This window comes from Equus caballus, chromosome 22, assembly GCF_041296265.1.
Source record: "Equus caballus isolate H_3958 breed thoroughbred chromosome 22, TB-T2T, whole genome shotgun sequence".
Taxonomy (NCBI): domain Eukaryota; kingdom Metazoa; phylum Chordata; class Mammalia; order Perissodactyla; family Equidae; genus Equus; species Equus caballus.
In genome coordinates this window covers 1,055,035-1,069,665 of record NC_091705.1, presented here as the reverse complement: position 1 = coordinate 1,069,665, position 14,631 = coordinate 1,055,035, and the positions used below count along the sequence as shown (strand labels likewise).

General features: G+C 42.6%; 1 protein-coding gene across 4 annotated transcripts in view; it reads left to right on the top strand.

Moving 5' to 3' along the window:
• The window catches only part of ABHD12 (abhydrolase domain containing 12, lysophospholipase), an 84,876-nt gene that overhangs the window by 12,727 nt on the left and 57,518 nt on the right, over positions 1-14,631 (top strand). The window contains exons 1-2 of one of the 4 annotated variants that reach the window (XM_023625961.2): positions 3,166-3,326; positions 4,370-4,675. The exons of 1 other annotated variant lie outside the window; for it this stretch is intronic. In XM_023625961.2, coding sequence (XP_023481729.1) covers positions 4,389-4,675 — 287 coding nt within the window. In that variant the 5' untranslated portion in view covers positions 3,166-3,326; positions 4,370-4,388. Of the gene's footprint in view, positions 1-3,165; positions 3,327-4,369; positions 4,676-12,212; positions 12,445-14,631 lie in introns of those variants that run through there. 2 more of the 4 variants (XM_023625960.2, XM_070246993.1) reach the window with 2 other exon arrangements.

Here is a 14,631-nt window from a genome sequence, read left to right as displayed (position 1 = left end):
TTAATCCAAAGGAAGGCAGAAAAAGGGAACAAAGACAGATGGGACCAATAGAAAACAGCAAGTTGGTTTAAACACTCAGTTAATAGGCAGAGATGATCTGATTGGATAAAAAATCAATAGCCAAGTATATGATGTCTACCAAAAAAGGGCATTTTAAATATAACACAAAAGGGTTAAAAGTAGAAGAATGAAAATACATATATACATATATATATACCATGCTAATATTAATCAAAAGTTAGCTGGGGTGGCTATATTAAGATCAGACAAAGTAAATTTCATAGCAAAGAATGTTACCAGAGATAAAGAAGATCATTTCATAATGACAGAGGGATCAGTTAATCAAGAGGACATAATCCTAAATGTTTATATATGTAATTAACAGAGCTTCAAAATACGTAAAGCAAAAATAGAAGTGCAAGAAAAATAGACACATTCACAATTATAGTCAGAGATTTCAGTAACTACTGGAAGTAGGAAGCGGAAAATCAACAAGGATGTAGTAGACTTGATCAGCATTATCTACCAACTTGACTGATTGACATTCCGCTCGGCAGCCACAGATACATGTTCTCAAGTGCACTTGGATCGTTTACCAGATAGACTGTATTCTAGGCCATAAAACAAGTCTCAAGAACATTAAAAGAACTTAAGTCATGCAAAGTCTGTTTTCTGACCACAAGAAATTAAATTAGAAATCAGTATAAAAAGATGTCTGGAAAATCCCAAAACATTTGAGAACTGAATAACACACTTCTTCAAGGAAGAAATCAAAGGGGAAATTATAAAGTAGTTCAAACTGAATAAAATACACTTGTATGCCCCGGGAGCATCCTTGGGGGGATTTATAGCACTGAATGCTTATGCAGAAAGGAAGAAAATTCTTCAGTCAATGGCTTCAGCTTCCATATTAAGCAAATAGAGGGGCTGGCCCTGTAGCATAATGGTTAAGCTCACGTGCTCTGCTGTGATGGCCCAGGATTTGCAGGTTTGGATGCCGGGTACAGACCTATGCACTGATCATCAAGCCATGCTGTGGCAGTGTCCTACATACAAAATAGAGAAAGATTGGCATGGATATTAGCTCAGGGACAATTTTTCTCATGGAAAAAGTAAGATTGGCAGCAGATGCTAGCTTAGGGCCAATCTTCCTCACCAAAAAACAACAACAACAACAACAACAAAAGATTAGGAAAAGAGAGCAAATTAAACCCAAAGTAAGCAGAACAAAACATATAATAAAGATCAAAGTAGAAATCAAAGAAATAGAAGACAGAGACACAATAATGTTAATAGCAGATTTAATCTGTAATGGACAAAAACTAGAAACAGCCCAAATGCCCATCAACAGGTAAATGTAAAAACAAATTCTATATCCCTACAGTGGAATATTACTCAACAATCGAAAGGAGTGAACTTGGAGCACAGAGGATATTTCAGGCAGTGAAATTATTCTGCATGATACTACAATGGTGGATATATGTCTTACACATTTGTCCAAACCCATAAAATGTACACCACCAAGAGTGAACTCTAGACTAAACTGTGGACTCTGGGTGATAATGTTGCATCAATGTATGCTTATCAATTGTAACAGATGTTGCACTGCAGTGTGGAATGTTGACAGGGAGGTTGTGCATGTCTGTGGGATGGAGGTATATGATAAATTTCTGTACCTTGTGCTCAGTTTAGCTGTGAACCTAAAACTGCTCTAAAAAATAATTCTTTTTAAAGGAATGAACTGTTGACACAGGCAACCATGAATGAACAAATGAATCTCAGGATAATTATGCTGAGTGAAAGGATCCAGACAAAAGAGGTTCCATAAAAAAACTAGCAAATTCAAACTAATCTGTAGTGACAGAAAGATCTGTGGGTGCTTTGGGATGGGGAGCGGGGACCAGAAAGGGGCAGAAGGGAGGAATTAACAGGGGCAAGAGGAAACTTTCAGAGTGATGGATATGTTCACTATCTTAATCATGGTGATGGTTTCACAAGTATTTATGTATGTTAAAATGTATCAGATTAAACATTTTAAATATCTGCAGTTCATGTCAATTATACCTCAGTAGAGCTATTTTAAAAGCAAAATAAAGGGGCCAGCCCCGTGCCCAAGTGGTTAAAGTTCTGCGTGCACCACTTTGGCGACCTGGGTTAGTGGGTTTGGTTTCCAGGTGCAGACGTAGACCACTCATCAGCCATGCTGTGGTGGTGACCCACATACAAAATAGAGGAAAACCGACATAGATGTTAGCTCGGGGTGAATCTTCCTCAGCAAATAAATAAATATTATAGAGCTTTTTACATGAGCACTTTGGGAAAAAAGTTTTCCCCAGCTTTCATTCTTACTCATGTTCTTGCCACCACCCACTCAAGTGGTGAAACTTCTGTTGGTTTTACTGCCACCAGCCTTTGGGATTATGAGCATAGTCAGGTGCTCTGAAACACCAAGGAGAAAACCCAGGGGAGCTGAGGGTCAAGTTTCATTCTAAATTTTTTCTGGATTTCTGGCAATGTTTTGTTTACTCCTGATGAGGATTTAGTGGAATGGAAATAGTGGGCCAGACTTAGAGACCCAGCTTCAGCAAGTTACTTAATAGCTATGAGCCTAGTTTCCGTATCTTTATAACAGGGTTGTTATCTGTTCTACCTGCTTCATGGAGTTGTACTAAGATTTTAACAAGATCCTGTCAGCATTTTACAAGTATAAAGTGATATAATGCTTTTTTTTTCTGTCTACTCACCCCATCTACTTTTTCTGTCAATTTAAAAGAAGTTTGCAGGAGACACCTTTCTTACATGTTAATTTGTGTTTATAATGTTTTTGTAGATATTAAATTACCTACATTGCTAATACATTTTAAATCCTTGTATTTTTGCTTTATATTGCCACAGATTTCAGAACTTTCTCAGATGCTTTTTGCTATGAAAATAGCAGTACAGAGCAGGTAGTTTCTTGTTCTAGTTGGTAGGGGCGCTTAGTTCTTTTCTCAGAGATTTGTAATGTCTCATAAACAAGTCTAGTGCTAGACAAACAGGATGCTTCTTGAGTGAACAAGCTGAATGAAAAGGGAGCTATAATTTTCCAAATGAGAGCCTTTAAAAAACTTTTTTTTATTATGGTAAAATATGCATAATGAAATTTACCATTTTAACCTTTTTTAAGTGTACAATTCAGTGGCATTAAGCAAGCCCACCAGGTCGTTCCTGAGGAGTGGGAGTCCCACATACTTCCGACTTGGCATCCATGGCATTTTTGGACTAAATTTTTACTGTCCGGAAGGGAAATGAAAAAATAAGGACAGTGTAGATAATCTCAAGTAAAGGTAAGTTTATATAATGTTTGAATCCTGAGACAATGTCCCTTCTGTCTTTTTTTGGTGTTAAAATGTTCTTATCAAATTAGCTAGCTTTTGACATCCTTACTTAGTAAAATTAAAAACTTGGTAAAACTATGTTAGTCCCCATTTTGTGGAAAATTTTACTAGTCTATGACATGCAAAAACCTAAGAGGAAACACTTCTGGAGAGATGAATAAAGTTAGAGATGAGGTAGTCAAGAATGATTCCTAGGCGCTTTATAATGGACTACTGGTTTTTAAAAACGAGACCTTTCTCTGCATTTGAGCCACTGCTGACTCCAGGTTGTAACCGGGCTTATGATAGAGGACTGGTCACGTGAAATCGGATACAGCTGCTACTTAGGTAAAGGGTCCTCTGTCACCAGGGGCACCTTTATGTAGGAGCCAAGGCTGCTGCTTAAGGTCTTGGTGCAAGGTCCCTCAAGAGTAGGAAGGCTGTGTGTGCTGAGCTCTTAAAGCGGCAATCTTCCTAATTAACCCATGTCTCTTATATGCTAGCTTCCCTGGTGTCTTTCAAAATAGCATCCAGTAAGTTGATGTTTGCTAAAGATGAGAGGAAAGAAGAGTGAAGGAAAGAAAAGTAGAGGCAGAACACTCAAAAAGAAATGAAGAGGAAGAAGAGCTGAGTCAATAAAAGTAGGCACAGGAAGAATTAATAAGATTAAATGCTTTGTATCAGATACCATTCTCCTAAGTACTTTACATGTATTAACCTATTAAATGCTTACAACTACTTCATGAGGTAGGTACTGATGCCCCCATTTCACAGAGGAGGAAACCAAGGTACAGATAGTTATGTAGCTTGCCCAGGGCCACGCAGCCATTGGAGGCAGAGCTGGGCAGGCTCCAGGGCCTGTGCTCTAACCACTGTACTCTTCGCTTCTGTTAGGGCTGTCTCACACATCCTGACTATAAGAAGAGGAAATATTATGGGTTGAAAATACTGGGCAATTGTCAATTGAGGGAAACCAGTGAGTTAACTAGGATGTCACTTTCCTTCTCTGACAGTGTTAGTGATCACAGCACAATGCTGAGGGATGAGCTTCTGAGGTCACAAGCCTGCTGCAGAGCCTTGCCTCAGGTTGGTGGCCTGCTCTGGGACCTCCCTGTTGGCCTGGCACCTCCCACCTTGTCAAAGCTTTGGAGTGGCTGGCAAGGTCTGTGCACTTGCTGCAAATGCCGTGGGGAAGCCAGGACACCGAGGAACACTTCCCATGAAGCCAGTCTCCTCCGCTCCTTCTGGCTTTCTGATGAATCATTGGGAATCGTGGGTACCCTCAAGTTGTCAACACCAGGGACTCTGAACATTGAAGGGTGAGTGTGTCCAGGGTAACTGTAATCGATTTAAGTAGGGATTTCTGCAGTGCCAGTGTGTTCTCCTTTAATAAAATAAAGAAATCAGAAGCTCAGCCTTCCCAGATAGGAGTATTGGTGGGGGGGAGGGGGATTCACTTACATCTAAAAATAGCACTTTGTTAAAAAATTTACTAGGGCTCCTTTAAAGAGCAAGTTTTTCCCGTGTGAAGTTGTGAAGTAGCTCACTTGATCCATTTTGTAAGCGCTGTGCGTGCACATGTAGCTGTTTCATTCTGTGGGCACATCAGTACTGCTCAGTGAATTTCCAGTTTGGGGCCTTCCCCATTTGAAGTAAGATCTGGTCTCATTGTCTGAAGAAAGTGACATATGACTCTCTAGGTAGAAGCATTTTATAACGGGTTTGTGGTTCTCCATGCCTTCTTTCCTAAAGCCATTTGTGGAGATGGTGACATCACAAAGTGATGGAGCTTCCTGACAGATTCTTGAGTGACTAGGATCAGTGGAATTCCCTGCTCACCTGTGCCGGGCATGTGGCCAGAGAAAGAAGTATCCTCTTGTTCCTTGTGCCGATGGATTTGGTGGAAGTGTGTTCCTGCAGCATGGTGTAGCCTGTTCATGCTAATACACCCCCGATTTTTGAAATCATTTTTTTTTCCAATCTTTTAGGAAGATTAGCCCTGAGCTAACTGCTGCCAATCCTCCTCTTTTTACTGAGGAAGACTGGCCCTGAGCTAACATCCATGCCCATCTTCCTCTACTTTGTCCGTGGGATACCTACCATATCATGGCTTTTTGCCAAGCAGTGCCGTGTCTGCACCCGGGATCTGAACTGGTGAACCCTGGGCCGCTGAAGCAGAATGTGCACACTTCACCGCTGCACCACCAGGCCGGCCCCTGAAATCTTTTTTATTTTATTTTATTTTATTTTTTCTTTTTGTCAAAGATTGGCACCTGGGCTAACAACTGTTGCCAATCTTTTTTTTTTTTTTCTGCTTTTATCTCCCCAAATCTTCCCTGTACACAGTTGTATATCTTAGTTGCACGTCCTTCTAGTTGTGGGATGTGGGACGCCACCTCAGCGTGGGCTGACGAGCAGTGCCATGTCCGTACCCAGGATCCGAACCCTGGGCCACTGCAGCGGACCGTGCAAACTTAACCACTCGGCCACGGAGCCGGCCCCTTTTATTTTATAAAAGAAATAGTATTTAAATTTTTTAAAATACTGAAGCATAAATTCTCTGCCCCACCTCCCCTTCCCTGACATGAACAGTTCCTCCCCCTACAAGACTGTAAGTCCTTCCACCCCCACTCTTGCTGCATAGGCATGATTCTTTGTTCTTAACAACGGCGAGTCATCCCAGTGTGCAGATGCACTATCCCCTATTTGGCAGGTAGAAAATTAGTACACTGTGACCCATAGCTTTCATATACAAACAACAACAATTGGTTGTGAGCTGGAACGGAAGAGAAGACAAAAAAAATCGGTAACAAAAACATAATCCCTGTAAGGATGCTTAGAAAGAAGTATGCAAAATCTGTAAGAGAAAACTTTAAAACATTCCCAGAGGATACAAAAGTAGCTTGAACAAATGTAAGGACATAGATGTTCTTGAATAGGAAAGCTCAGCATCATAAACTGCTACAGCTCCCTCAGATTATTCACTTAGCAAGATTCCAAATAAAAATGCCAGCCTGTTTCTTTTGGCTTCTACACAAGTTGATTCTGAAGTTCAATGAAAAGATGCTGTGCAGGCATGCCAGGAGCCCTCTGAGGAAGAAGAGTGCTGAGTCCCCACTGCAGTGCCTGTTCAGGCTGAATGGCAGTAACTTTGAGTAAGAATCCGATCAGATAGGCCAGAAAGTCCACACGTGCATTCAAATACTTGTGGGGATTTAGTAGAGGATAAAGGTGGAGTCACAAATGAGTGGAGTCAAGATTGATTTAGATTTTTAATAAAGGATTTTGGGACAAATGATAGCAATTTGGAATAAAATCTGCATCCATATATTACACCATACACCAGGATCAAGGTCCAAATGGATCTGTTAAGTGTAAAAATGAAACCAGAAATTATTAGAAGGAAACGTGAATGAAATTCTTTATAGTCTTGATGTGGAGGAAACCTTTCTAACTAGAACTCAAGGTCAAAATTCTTTTAAAAAGTTTTAACATAAATTTGACTTCATAAATATGAACAACATCTGCATGACTTAACTAATGACAAAAGAAAAAATATTTGCAACTCATATAGATAAGAAGCTCATTAATAGATAAGGAGCTTCTAGGAATTGAAAAGAAAAAGATCAAAACCCAGTGAAAAATTTGCAAAGGATGGGCATAATTCATAGAAAAAGAAATACCATATCCCTTCAAGATCTGAAAAGATGCTCAACCACACTTACTCCTAATTAGAGAAATCGAAACTACACCAAGATGCCATTTCTCACCTATTAGATTGGTGAACATGCATCTTTGACAGCCACTCTGTTAGTGAGGCTTTGAGGGAAGCAAGGATTTGAGAGAGTAATCTCTTACTGATGGATGCATTTACTCTGATCCAAGAGTTTCCATTCTGGGACTATCCTGTGTGCACTTGCACATAAAATAATTCTATGTGTACAGAATGATTCATGGTGGCACTGATTGCTGGAAGCAACCTGCACATCCAGTGATAGGAGACTAGTTTGATACCTTATGATATCAACCCAATGAGACAGTATGGAGCAGCAAAAAAGCTGTGAATTGATACAGAGAAATTGCCTGGGTCTGTTGCTGAGAGAAAAATCAAGGTGTAAAACAGTTTACAACATGTACTACATCACCTTTTGTATTAGAAGAAGGAAAGAATGATAACACATACATGTATTTGTGTAAGGAAACACTGAAGGATAGATAAGTAGATAATAAAAATGGTTATCTGGGCACGAGGGGGACAGGATGCATGGAGACAAGTTGGCACTGAGATTGTATTGTTTTTATTTATTATGTATTTTTTTAGTTTATGATTTGTAGACATATGACCTTTAAAAAAATTTATTGGTAAGCTAAAAGCAATAACAAACATATAGAATGTAGTCTCACGTTAGATTGGTACTAGCCGCTTCACCAAATCAGTACCGACAACCAGATGCGCATCACTGGCTCACACTGCATTGGTGAGCTCTGCTCCTGTGGCCTCACCTGCTCCCCAGGTGGGCAGCCATTGCCCATCACCACCTCTACACTAGGGAAGGGTGAGTACAAACCCCACCACAGATCCTAACTTTGTAAGATATAGTCAATGTGGAATCGAGCTTGTAAAGACAACTACACTAGTGTATTAACAGAGGCTCGTTTAGGATCATGTGATTTGAGGTGACTTTTATTCTCTTTTTAATGCTTTTTTGCAACTTGCAAATTTTCTGTATTTATTATCAGGGAGAGTATAAAGCTATGAAAAAGTAACGCCTGTTGAATATTGCGAATGAGTTTTGTTTTCCTCTCACAGACTATGTGGCAGAGAGGACGTCTGTGCAGAGCCTTCCTAACATGTGTGGTCCATCCTTTCAGGGTTAGGGTTAGGTTAGGGTCCGAGAGCAGGGCCCCCTGGCAGCAAGAGAGTGTTTGCTCACACTTACCATTTTGGTATCGTCAGTATTCCATTCTTTGCCAATAATATAGGTCAAGATAGAACTTCATTGTTTATTTGTATTTCTACATATCATCTTCACTTAGTGCTACCTGTATTGATATCAGGAAGTGTCACAAAACAGCTCTGTAGCTATTTACATCTGAATATAAATTCCCAGAATATTGCCTCATTGTGAGTTTTTGTTTTGTCCTAGTAAAAACTGAAGGAGAGGGGCTGGCCCCGTGGCCGAGTGGTTACGTTCGCGCGCTCCGCTGCAGGCGGCCCAGTGTTTCGTCGGTTCGAATCCTGGGCGCGGACATGGCACTGCTCGTCAGACCACGCTGAGGCAGCGTCCCACATGCCACAACTAGAGGAACCCACAACGAAGAATACACAACTATGTACCGGGGGGCTTTGGGGAGAAAAAGGAAAAAATAAAATCTTTAAAAAAAAAAAAAAAAAAAAACTGAAGGAGAATGATTTCAAGAGCTATTTCAGTAGAGTCTTAGGATGGCCTTGACCCAGAGGGCTGGATGGCATGGTCCTGGGGCATGTGGTCTGCGCTTGTTACCTGTGGGGTTCTGCAGAAGGAGGCATTTCTGCTCCATTCTTAGCATGAGAAACCCCAGGGCTTAGAGATTCTCAAGTGGATGGAAATGCAGATCTTATGTTTGTTTTTTCTAAAGCTGCTTTATGTACCTTCATATTCTAATGTTTTAATGACAAGTCTGCCATCTACTGCACTTAAATCTCAATCAAAGACATTTGTCTCATCAACCAGGATTATAATATGAAGTAAAATGTCAATCATTTTATTTACTGCCTGACATGTTCTAGAAGCTTGGTGAATATTTGTTAAATGAATGGAAATTCAAGTGAAGAAACAAGAATTTTCATCTCCTCTCGCCTCTATGAAATATTATTTTGAGGGGCCAGCCCTGTGGCCTAGTGGCTAAGTTCAGCATGCTCTGCTTTGGTAGCCCAGTTCAGTTCCCAGGCGCAGACCTATACCACTCATCTGCAGCCATGCCATGGCAGCAACCCACATACAAAGTAGAGGAAGGTTGACATGGATGTTAGCTCAGGGCAAATCTTCCTCAAGCAAAAGAGGAAGATTCGCAAGAGATGCTAGCTCAGGGCAAAACTTCCTCAGGAAGCAAAAAAACGTATATATTATTTTGAATGTTCTAGATATTATGGGAAGTTTAAAAATAAGTTAAAAGATAAACCTATAAAAAGGAGCCAAAATTGTCATTGCTTGCTTGCAGATAATGACTTTTTACCTGGAAAACTCCAATAAAAATCAACCAAAAAATTCTCAGAACTAATGGAACTCAGTAAGATTTTCAAATGCAAAATATATAGACACTAATTAATAGCTTTCTTATATACCAGTAACCAGCTAGAAAGATGTAACAGGATAAACTCTATTTCACAGTAGCAGCAAAAAATATGCAATATCTAAGAATAAACATAAGAAATACGTTGAATCTTTATTAAGAAAACTATTCAGCTTTACTGAGAACCTAAAATAATACTTGTTTAGGTGGAAAGATACAATTGTTTTTAGGTGATAATCCATGATATTGAAAAGATGTTTCTTTCCCAAATAGAGGTAATGCGATTCCACTCGGGATCAGTCTGCTTCACTTTCCTTTTAGGGAAGGCAGGGTGCAAGGTCATGTGTAGGTCCTGGGAACAGAGGTCTCCCACGGTTGCAAATGGCAAGCTGCAGTGTGGACCAGGGACTGGGCGCTCAGCAGAGGGCTAGTGAGAGCGGGGAGGCTGCCATGTGTGAGCTTGCCGTGGCCCACCTCCAGCTTCCAGCTCTCCGGGAGCTGAGGAAGAAGACGGGATTCTCAGCATTCTTTTCTAAGGTTTCATATATTTCTTTTCTTTTTCGATTATCTGGCTCTCTGCACTCCAGAAACCTGTTTACTGAAGGTAAACTGTCTTTTGGTGGGATGGGGCAATGGCCCCATCAGTGAGGTAGGAGTCTGCTGAGTCCATTGTCCTCCTGATTTGCATCCCAGCCTGAGCGCCTTCCACAGGCACCCTGATCCACCCATTCTTGTGTCTTATCTCCCCAAATTCTGGCTTAGGATTTTCCTGGGGGTGTCAACTGAACTCCCAAGCATCCTGCTTTCCAGTTCCCAAAGTGTTGGTATCTTCCCTCTCATTTTTTGCTCCTGTGGTTTTGTGCTTTTTGAAAAATTTGTTGTCATTGTAGTGGGGTTTGGGGATGCAACAGTGAAATCTACTATCTTTAACCTAAATACATAAAAATATAATGTGTTCGAGGTGGCATTTTAGATGGAGAGAAACTATTGGGTAACTAGGAATATATAAACTCAGAACCCTTGTATCTCCCACCATATACCAAAATACATTCCAGATGGATTAAATGTAAGGTGTAAAGCCCTAGAAGAAAAATAATATTTATCCAATCTCAGGGACACAGAAAGACGCCTACCCATAAAGTAGAGGAAGAAAGCATAAAGGAAAAGACTAATATGATAAGAATACATGAAAATTTTAAATTTTCCTTTAATTAAGCATTTTCTAAATAAAGAGACGTGATAAATAGAAGGAAATATTTTACAAATGTATAAAATGTCATACGAACGAGTAATATAGGGGCCAGCCCAGTGGCGTAGAGGTTGGGTTCACACCTTTCTCTTTGGTGGCCCAGGGTTCATGAATTCGGATCCTGCTTGCTAACCTATGCGCCTCTCATCAAGCCATGCTGGAATGGTGTCTCACGTACAAAATTGAGGAGAATTGGCTTAGATGTTGACTCAGGGCCAATCTTCCTCATCAAAATAAAACAAAACAAAGGGGTAATATCCGTAATATATAAGTGATTGTAAGAGGAGAGCCCAGTTAGATTGGACAGCCAGGGACACTTTGGACCAGGTAGACTTGAAGCTGAGGCCTGATGCAGGTGCAGGGCTGGGAGGCACGAGAACCAGTCTCAGAGGTGGGGAAGCACTTGGTCCATGCAAGAAGCTGAAAGGAGCTGGAGGGTCAGAGGTGGGCAGCAACGTGGGTCATGCAGGCCTAGGACCTGTTTTAGATGCTCTTGCTGGATTTAAGGGGGCAGTAACATGACCGAATTTGCCCTTGAAAAAGGTCTCTCTGGCTAGGTAGTAGGCAGGCAGTGAGCTAGGGGGTTCCGTTTGGGGGCCTTTCAGAAGGCCAGGGTATTGGTCTCCACAAAGTAGGGTGGGTACACCCAGGAAGTATATAAGGCACAGTCACTAGGGTCTGAGAAGAACTATTGGGACTTCTAATTATATTCATATTCAGAAATTAACCAACATGCACATGCAGATCAATTATAGATGTGTATAATTTAATAAATGTGTATAATTTAATAAAAAATCATATATAGAGAGGTATATATAGAGGATGTGCTCCAAAAAATGTTACCAAAATGTATAATCAGTAAAGTTTGGGGCTGCTGCTCTGGGCGAGACATGTGGCTGGCCTGGACCAGAGAGGCAGCAGTTGAGGTGACAAGGGGTAGATGGATTTGAAATATGTTTTGGAGACTTGGTGTGGGTTGGAAGTGGTGGTAGGGGCAAGAAGGGGGTGTCAGGAATGACTCCTGGGGGGCTACCACTGGCCTTGGTCTCATGATGTTTCTGAGATGGAGAACTCTGAGAAGAAGCAGATTTGGGGGAGGAGAGGATAGAAGATCAAGAGTTTGGTTTCGGATATGTTAATTTTGAGTTGCCTGTGAGACTCCAAATGGAGAGGCTGAGGAGACGTCGGATGCACAGACCTAGAGCCTAGTCCTCTCAGGCCCACATGTTGTTTATGTTCCCTCAGGGCCCTTAGGTAAAGGAACGAGTATTGGTCAGGGCAACCCACGTCATGCTGCAGAACCCCCAGCTCACTGGTGTGTTTCTCGCTCCTAGTGTGTGTTTGGCAGGTACTTGGCCCTTGTGGTCACTTGGGGAGACAGGCCAGCTCCAGATACCTTTCCTCCATCTCGTCAGCAGTTGCTGCTCCTGAAGCATCCACCGAGAAGTGACACAGTCTCTCCTCATGTTTCCTTCGCCAAAGCGAGTCACTTGGCTGCTCCTAACTTTAAAGGGGAAGGGGATATCCAGCCATGGGCCAAGGAAGGCAGAGAACCAGAGATAACTGGTGAGCAGGATTGGCGACAGCCATGTAATTGTGTGGAAGAACTTGGCCATTTTTTGCAGATGATGGTGGAGTTGTGCCAGCCTGGCACAGCACAGAACACTGTGCCCTCCCAGCCTTTGCTTACCTTAGGGCATCCCTTGCGGGACCTAGGGGAGAACACTCCTCAAGCAGAACTTCTCAAGGAAGGTCATTGGACTCAGCTACAAGGTACAGGTATCCTCAGGACCAAGGGCTGCAGGAGAAGTGAGGTGGGTCTGACTTCAAGCTGCTGGGGCTGGGTGGAGACCACGCCATGAGGGGGTTGGCAGCCCCACCACAGCCCTGCACCTGCTTGAGGCTTAGCTTCCCTTCTGATGCTGCACACAGCATTACTGAGGTCATTTCTGAAGCATCAAACTATTGCTTTAAAAAGCACTAATGTGATTAAAGAGTCCTTGTAATTTAAGATACCACAACAAGAAATTAGAGCTCAGCTGGAGAGTTTGGCTGAGCAAGGGCCTGGTGTCAGTGAGGGCTGGACAAAGCCAGGATGGGTGTGCCTCGTCTCAGCCCTTGACAGAGGCCCTTTCGGTTTAGTTTAATGTTGCCTGCTCCATATGCGAGACAGTGTGCTAAGCATTTCACTAGTTGCTCATTTACTCTGCACAACGGGCCTTTCAGGTAGATTCCATTAAAGTTGGGAAAACAAGGCTCAGAGAGTTGGGTTGCCCAGGAGTCTGGGCTATGAGGAATGACAAGCCAGCTCAGCCCCTGCTGTCATGCAGGAGCCCAGGTTTGGGAGCGCTGTGCTGTGTGCCTCCCCAGCGCGCACACTGGAGGGAGGCACACGCTAGGGCCCACTGCCTGAGGGGCTGTTTTGGGATTGGGGGGCCTTGCTCTGAGTCTTCGCCCAGCACTCTGTTCCCTCCCTTGGTCTAGGAATGAGGGCAGATGTTTATGCATCTGCCCTGGGAACAGTAAGATGGAAAGCAAATCACTATCAAATTGGAAATCAGAGGGGAAGCAGGCACCATTTGGGCACCTCCCTACTCAGCAAGGCCCTCTCCTCTCCTGATGCCCACATGGTTTCCCATGGCTGCAGCCCTTCTGCCAAAGAGTGCATGTCCCTCCTCTGTGGTGCATCTGAGGGGTGCTTACGGAGGAGTTTGTGCAGGTGGAGTCTGTCCCCAGGTTGGTACATGAAGGGCTCTGGTCCTGATGTTGGAGAAGTGAGTGCATCTGTTGCAGCAGGGGTGCAGTGGCTGAGATCACGCCCCCAGGAAAGAGGGGGCTGTTCGCAACAGTTTTAAACCCTTGGGTGTCAGAGCAGTACATGGGAAAGCCACTGTCTGGGAGCAGACAGGCTGAGTTAAATAGCGAATCTTGCAAGCGCTGAGCATTTGTTCATGTACGGCAAGCAAAGGGGAGTTTGAGTGCTTGTGCCAGCTGACCCGGAGAAGGCCCGTGGGAAGTGAAACCTCAGCAGAGTCAGGTGCCCAGAGCAGAGATGGACCAGCAAGAGGAGTTAGTCCATCGGCCTGACCTTGGGTGTCGTTTTTCCCTTTCAGTTTTGCAGATGCTATTTGACTGGAAGATTCTAGATAACACAATTAAGGTATACTTATCTTTTTCAACTCCAAGGGCAGGTGCTACATTTATATAAACAAGCTTGTTCACCGAAGGTTGCCTCAATAAAGATCATCTTTTGGGCTTCTATGGCTCCTAGATTTGGCTTCTGTTGTCTCAGGAAAGGACTCTCTTTTGTCTACCCATCAGTGTTTTATATTATTGCCTTAGTTTCATAGGTTAAAGTGAGGAAAAAGAAGACAGCCTCTTTCAAATATAAATGACAACTTTTACTTGGGGTCATGGAATGAAAGATATTTTTATTTATTTATTTATTTTTTTTTTTTGAGGAAGATTAGCCCTGAGCTAACTACTGCCAATCTTCCTCTTTTTGCTGAGGAAGACTGGCCCTGAGCTAACATCCATGCCCATCTTCCTCTGTTTTATATGTTGGATGCCTACCACAGCATTGCTTTTGCCAAGTGGTGCCATGTCCACACCCGGGATCCGAACTGGCGAACCCCGGGCCACCAAGAAGCAGAAGGTGCACACTTAACCACTGCGCCACAGGGCCGGCCCCTGAAAGATCTTTTAAAAAGTATACCTTTTAAATTCGCTCAAAGAAAATATTTTGCTCTTTTA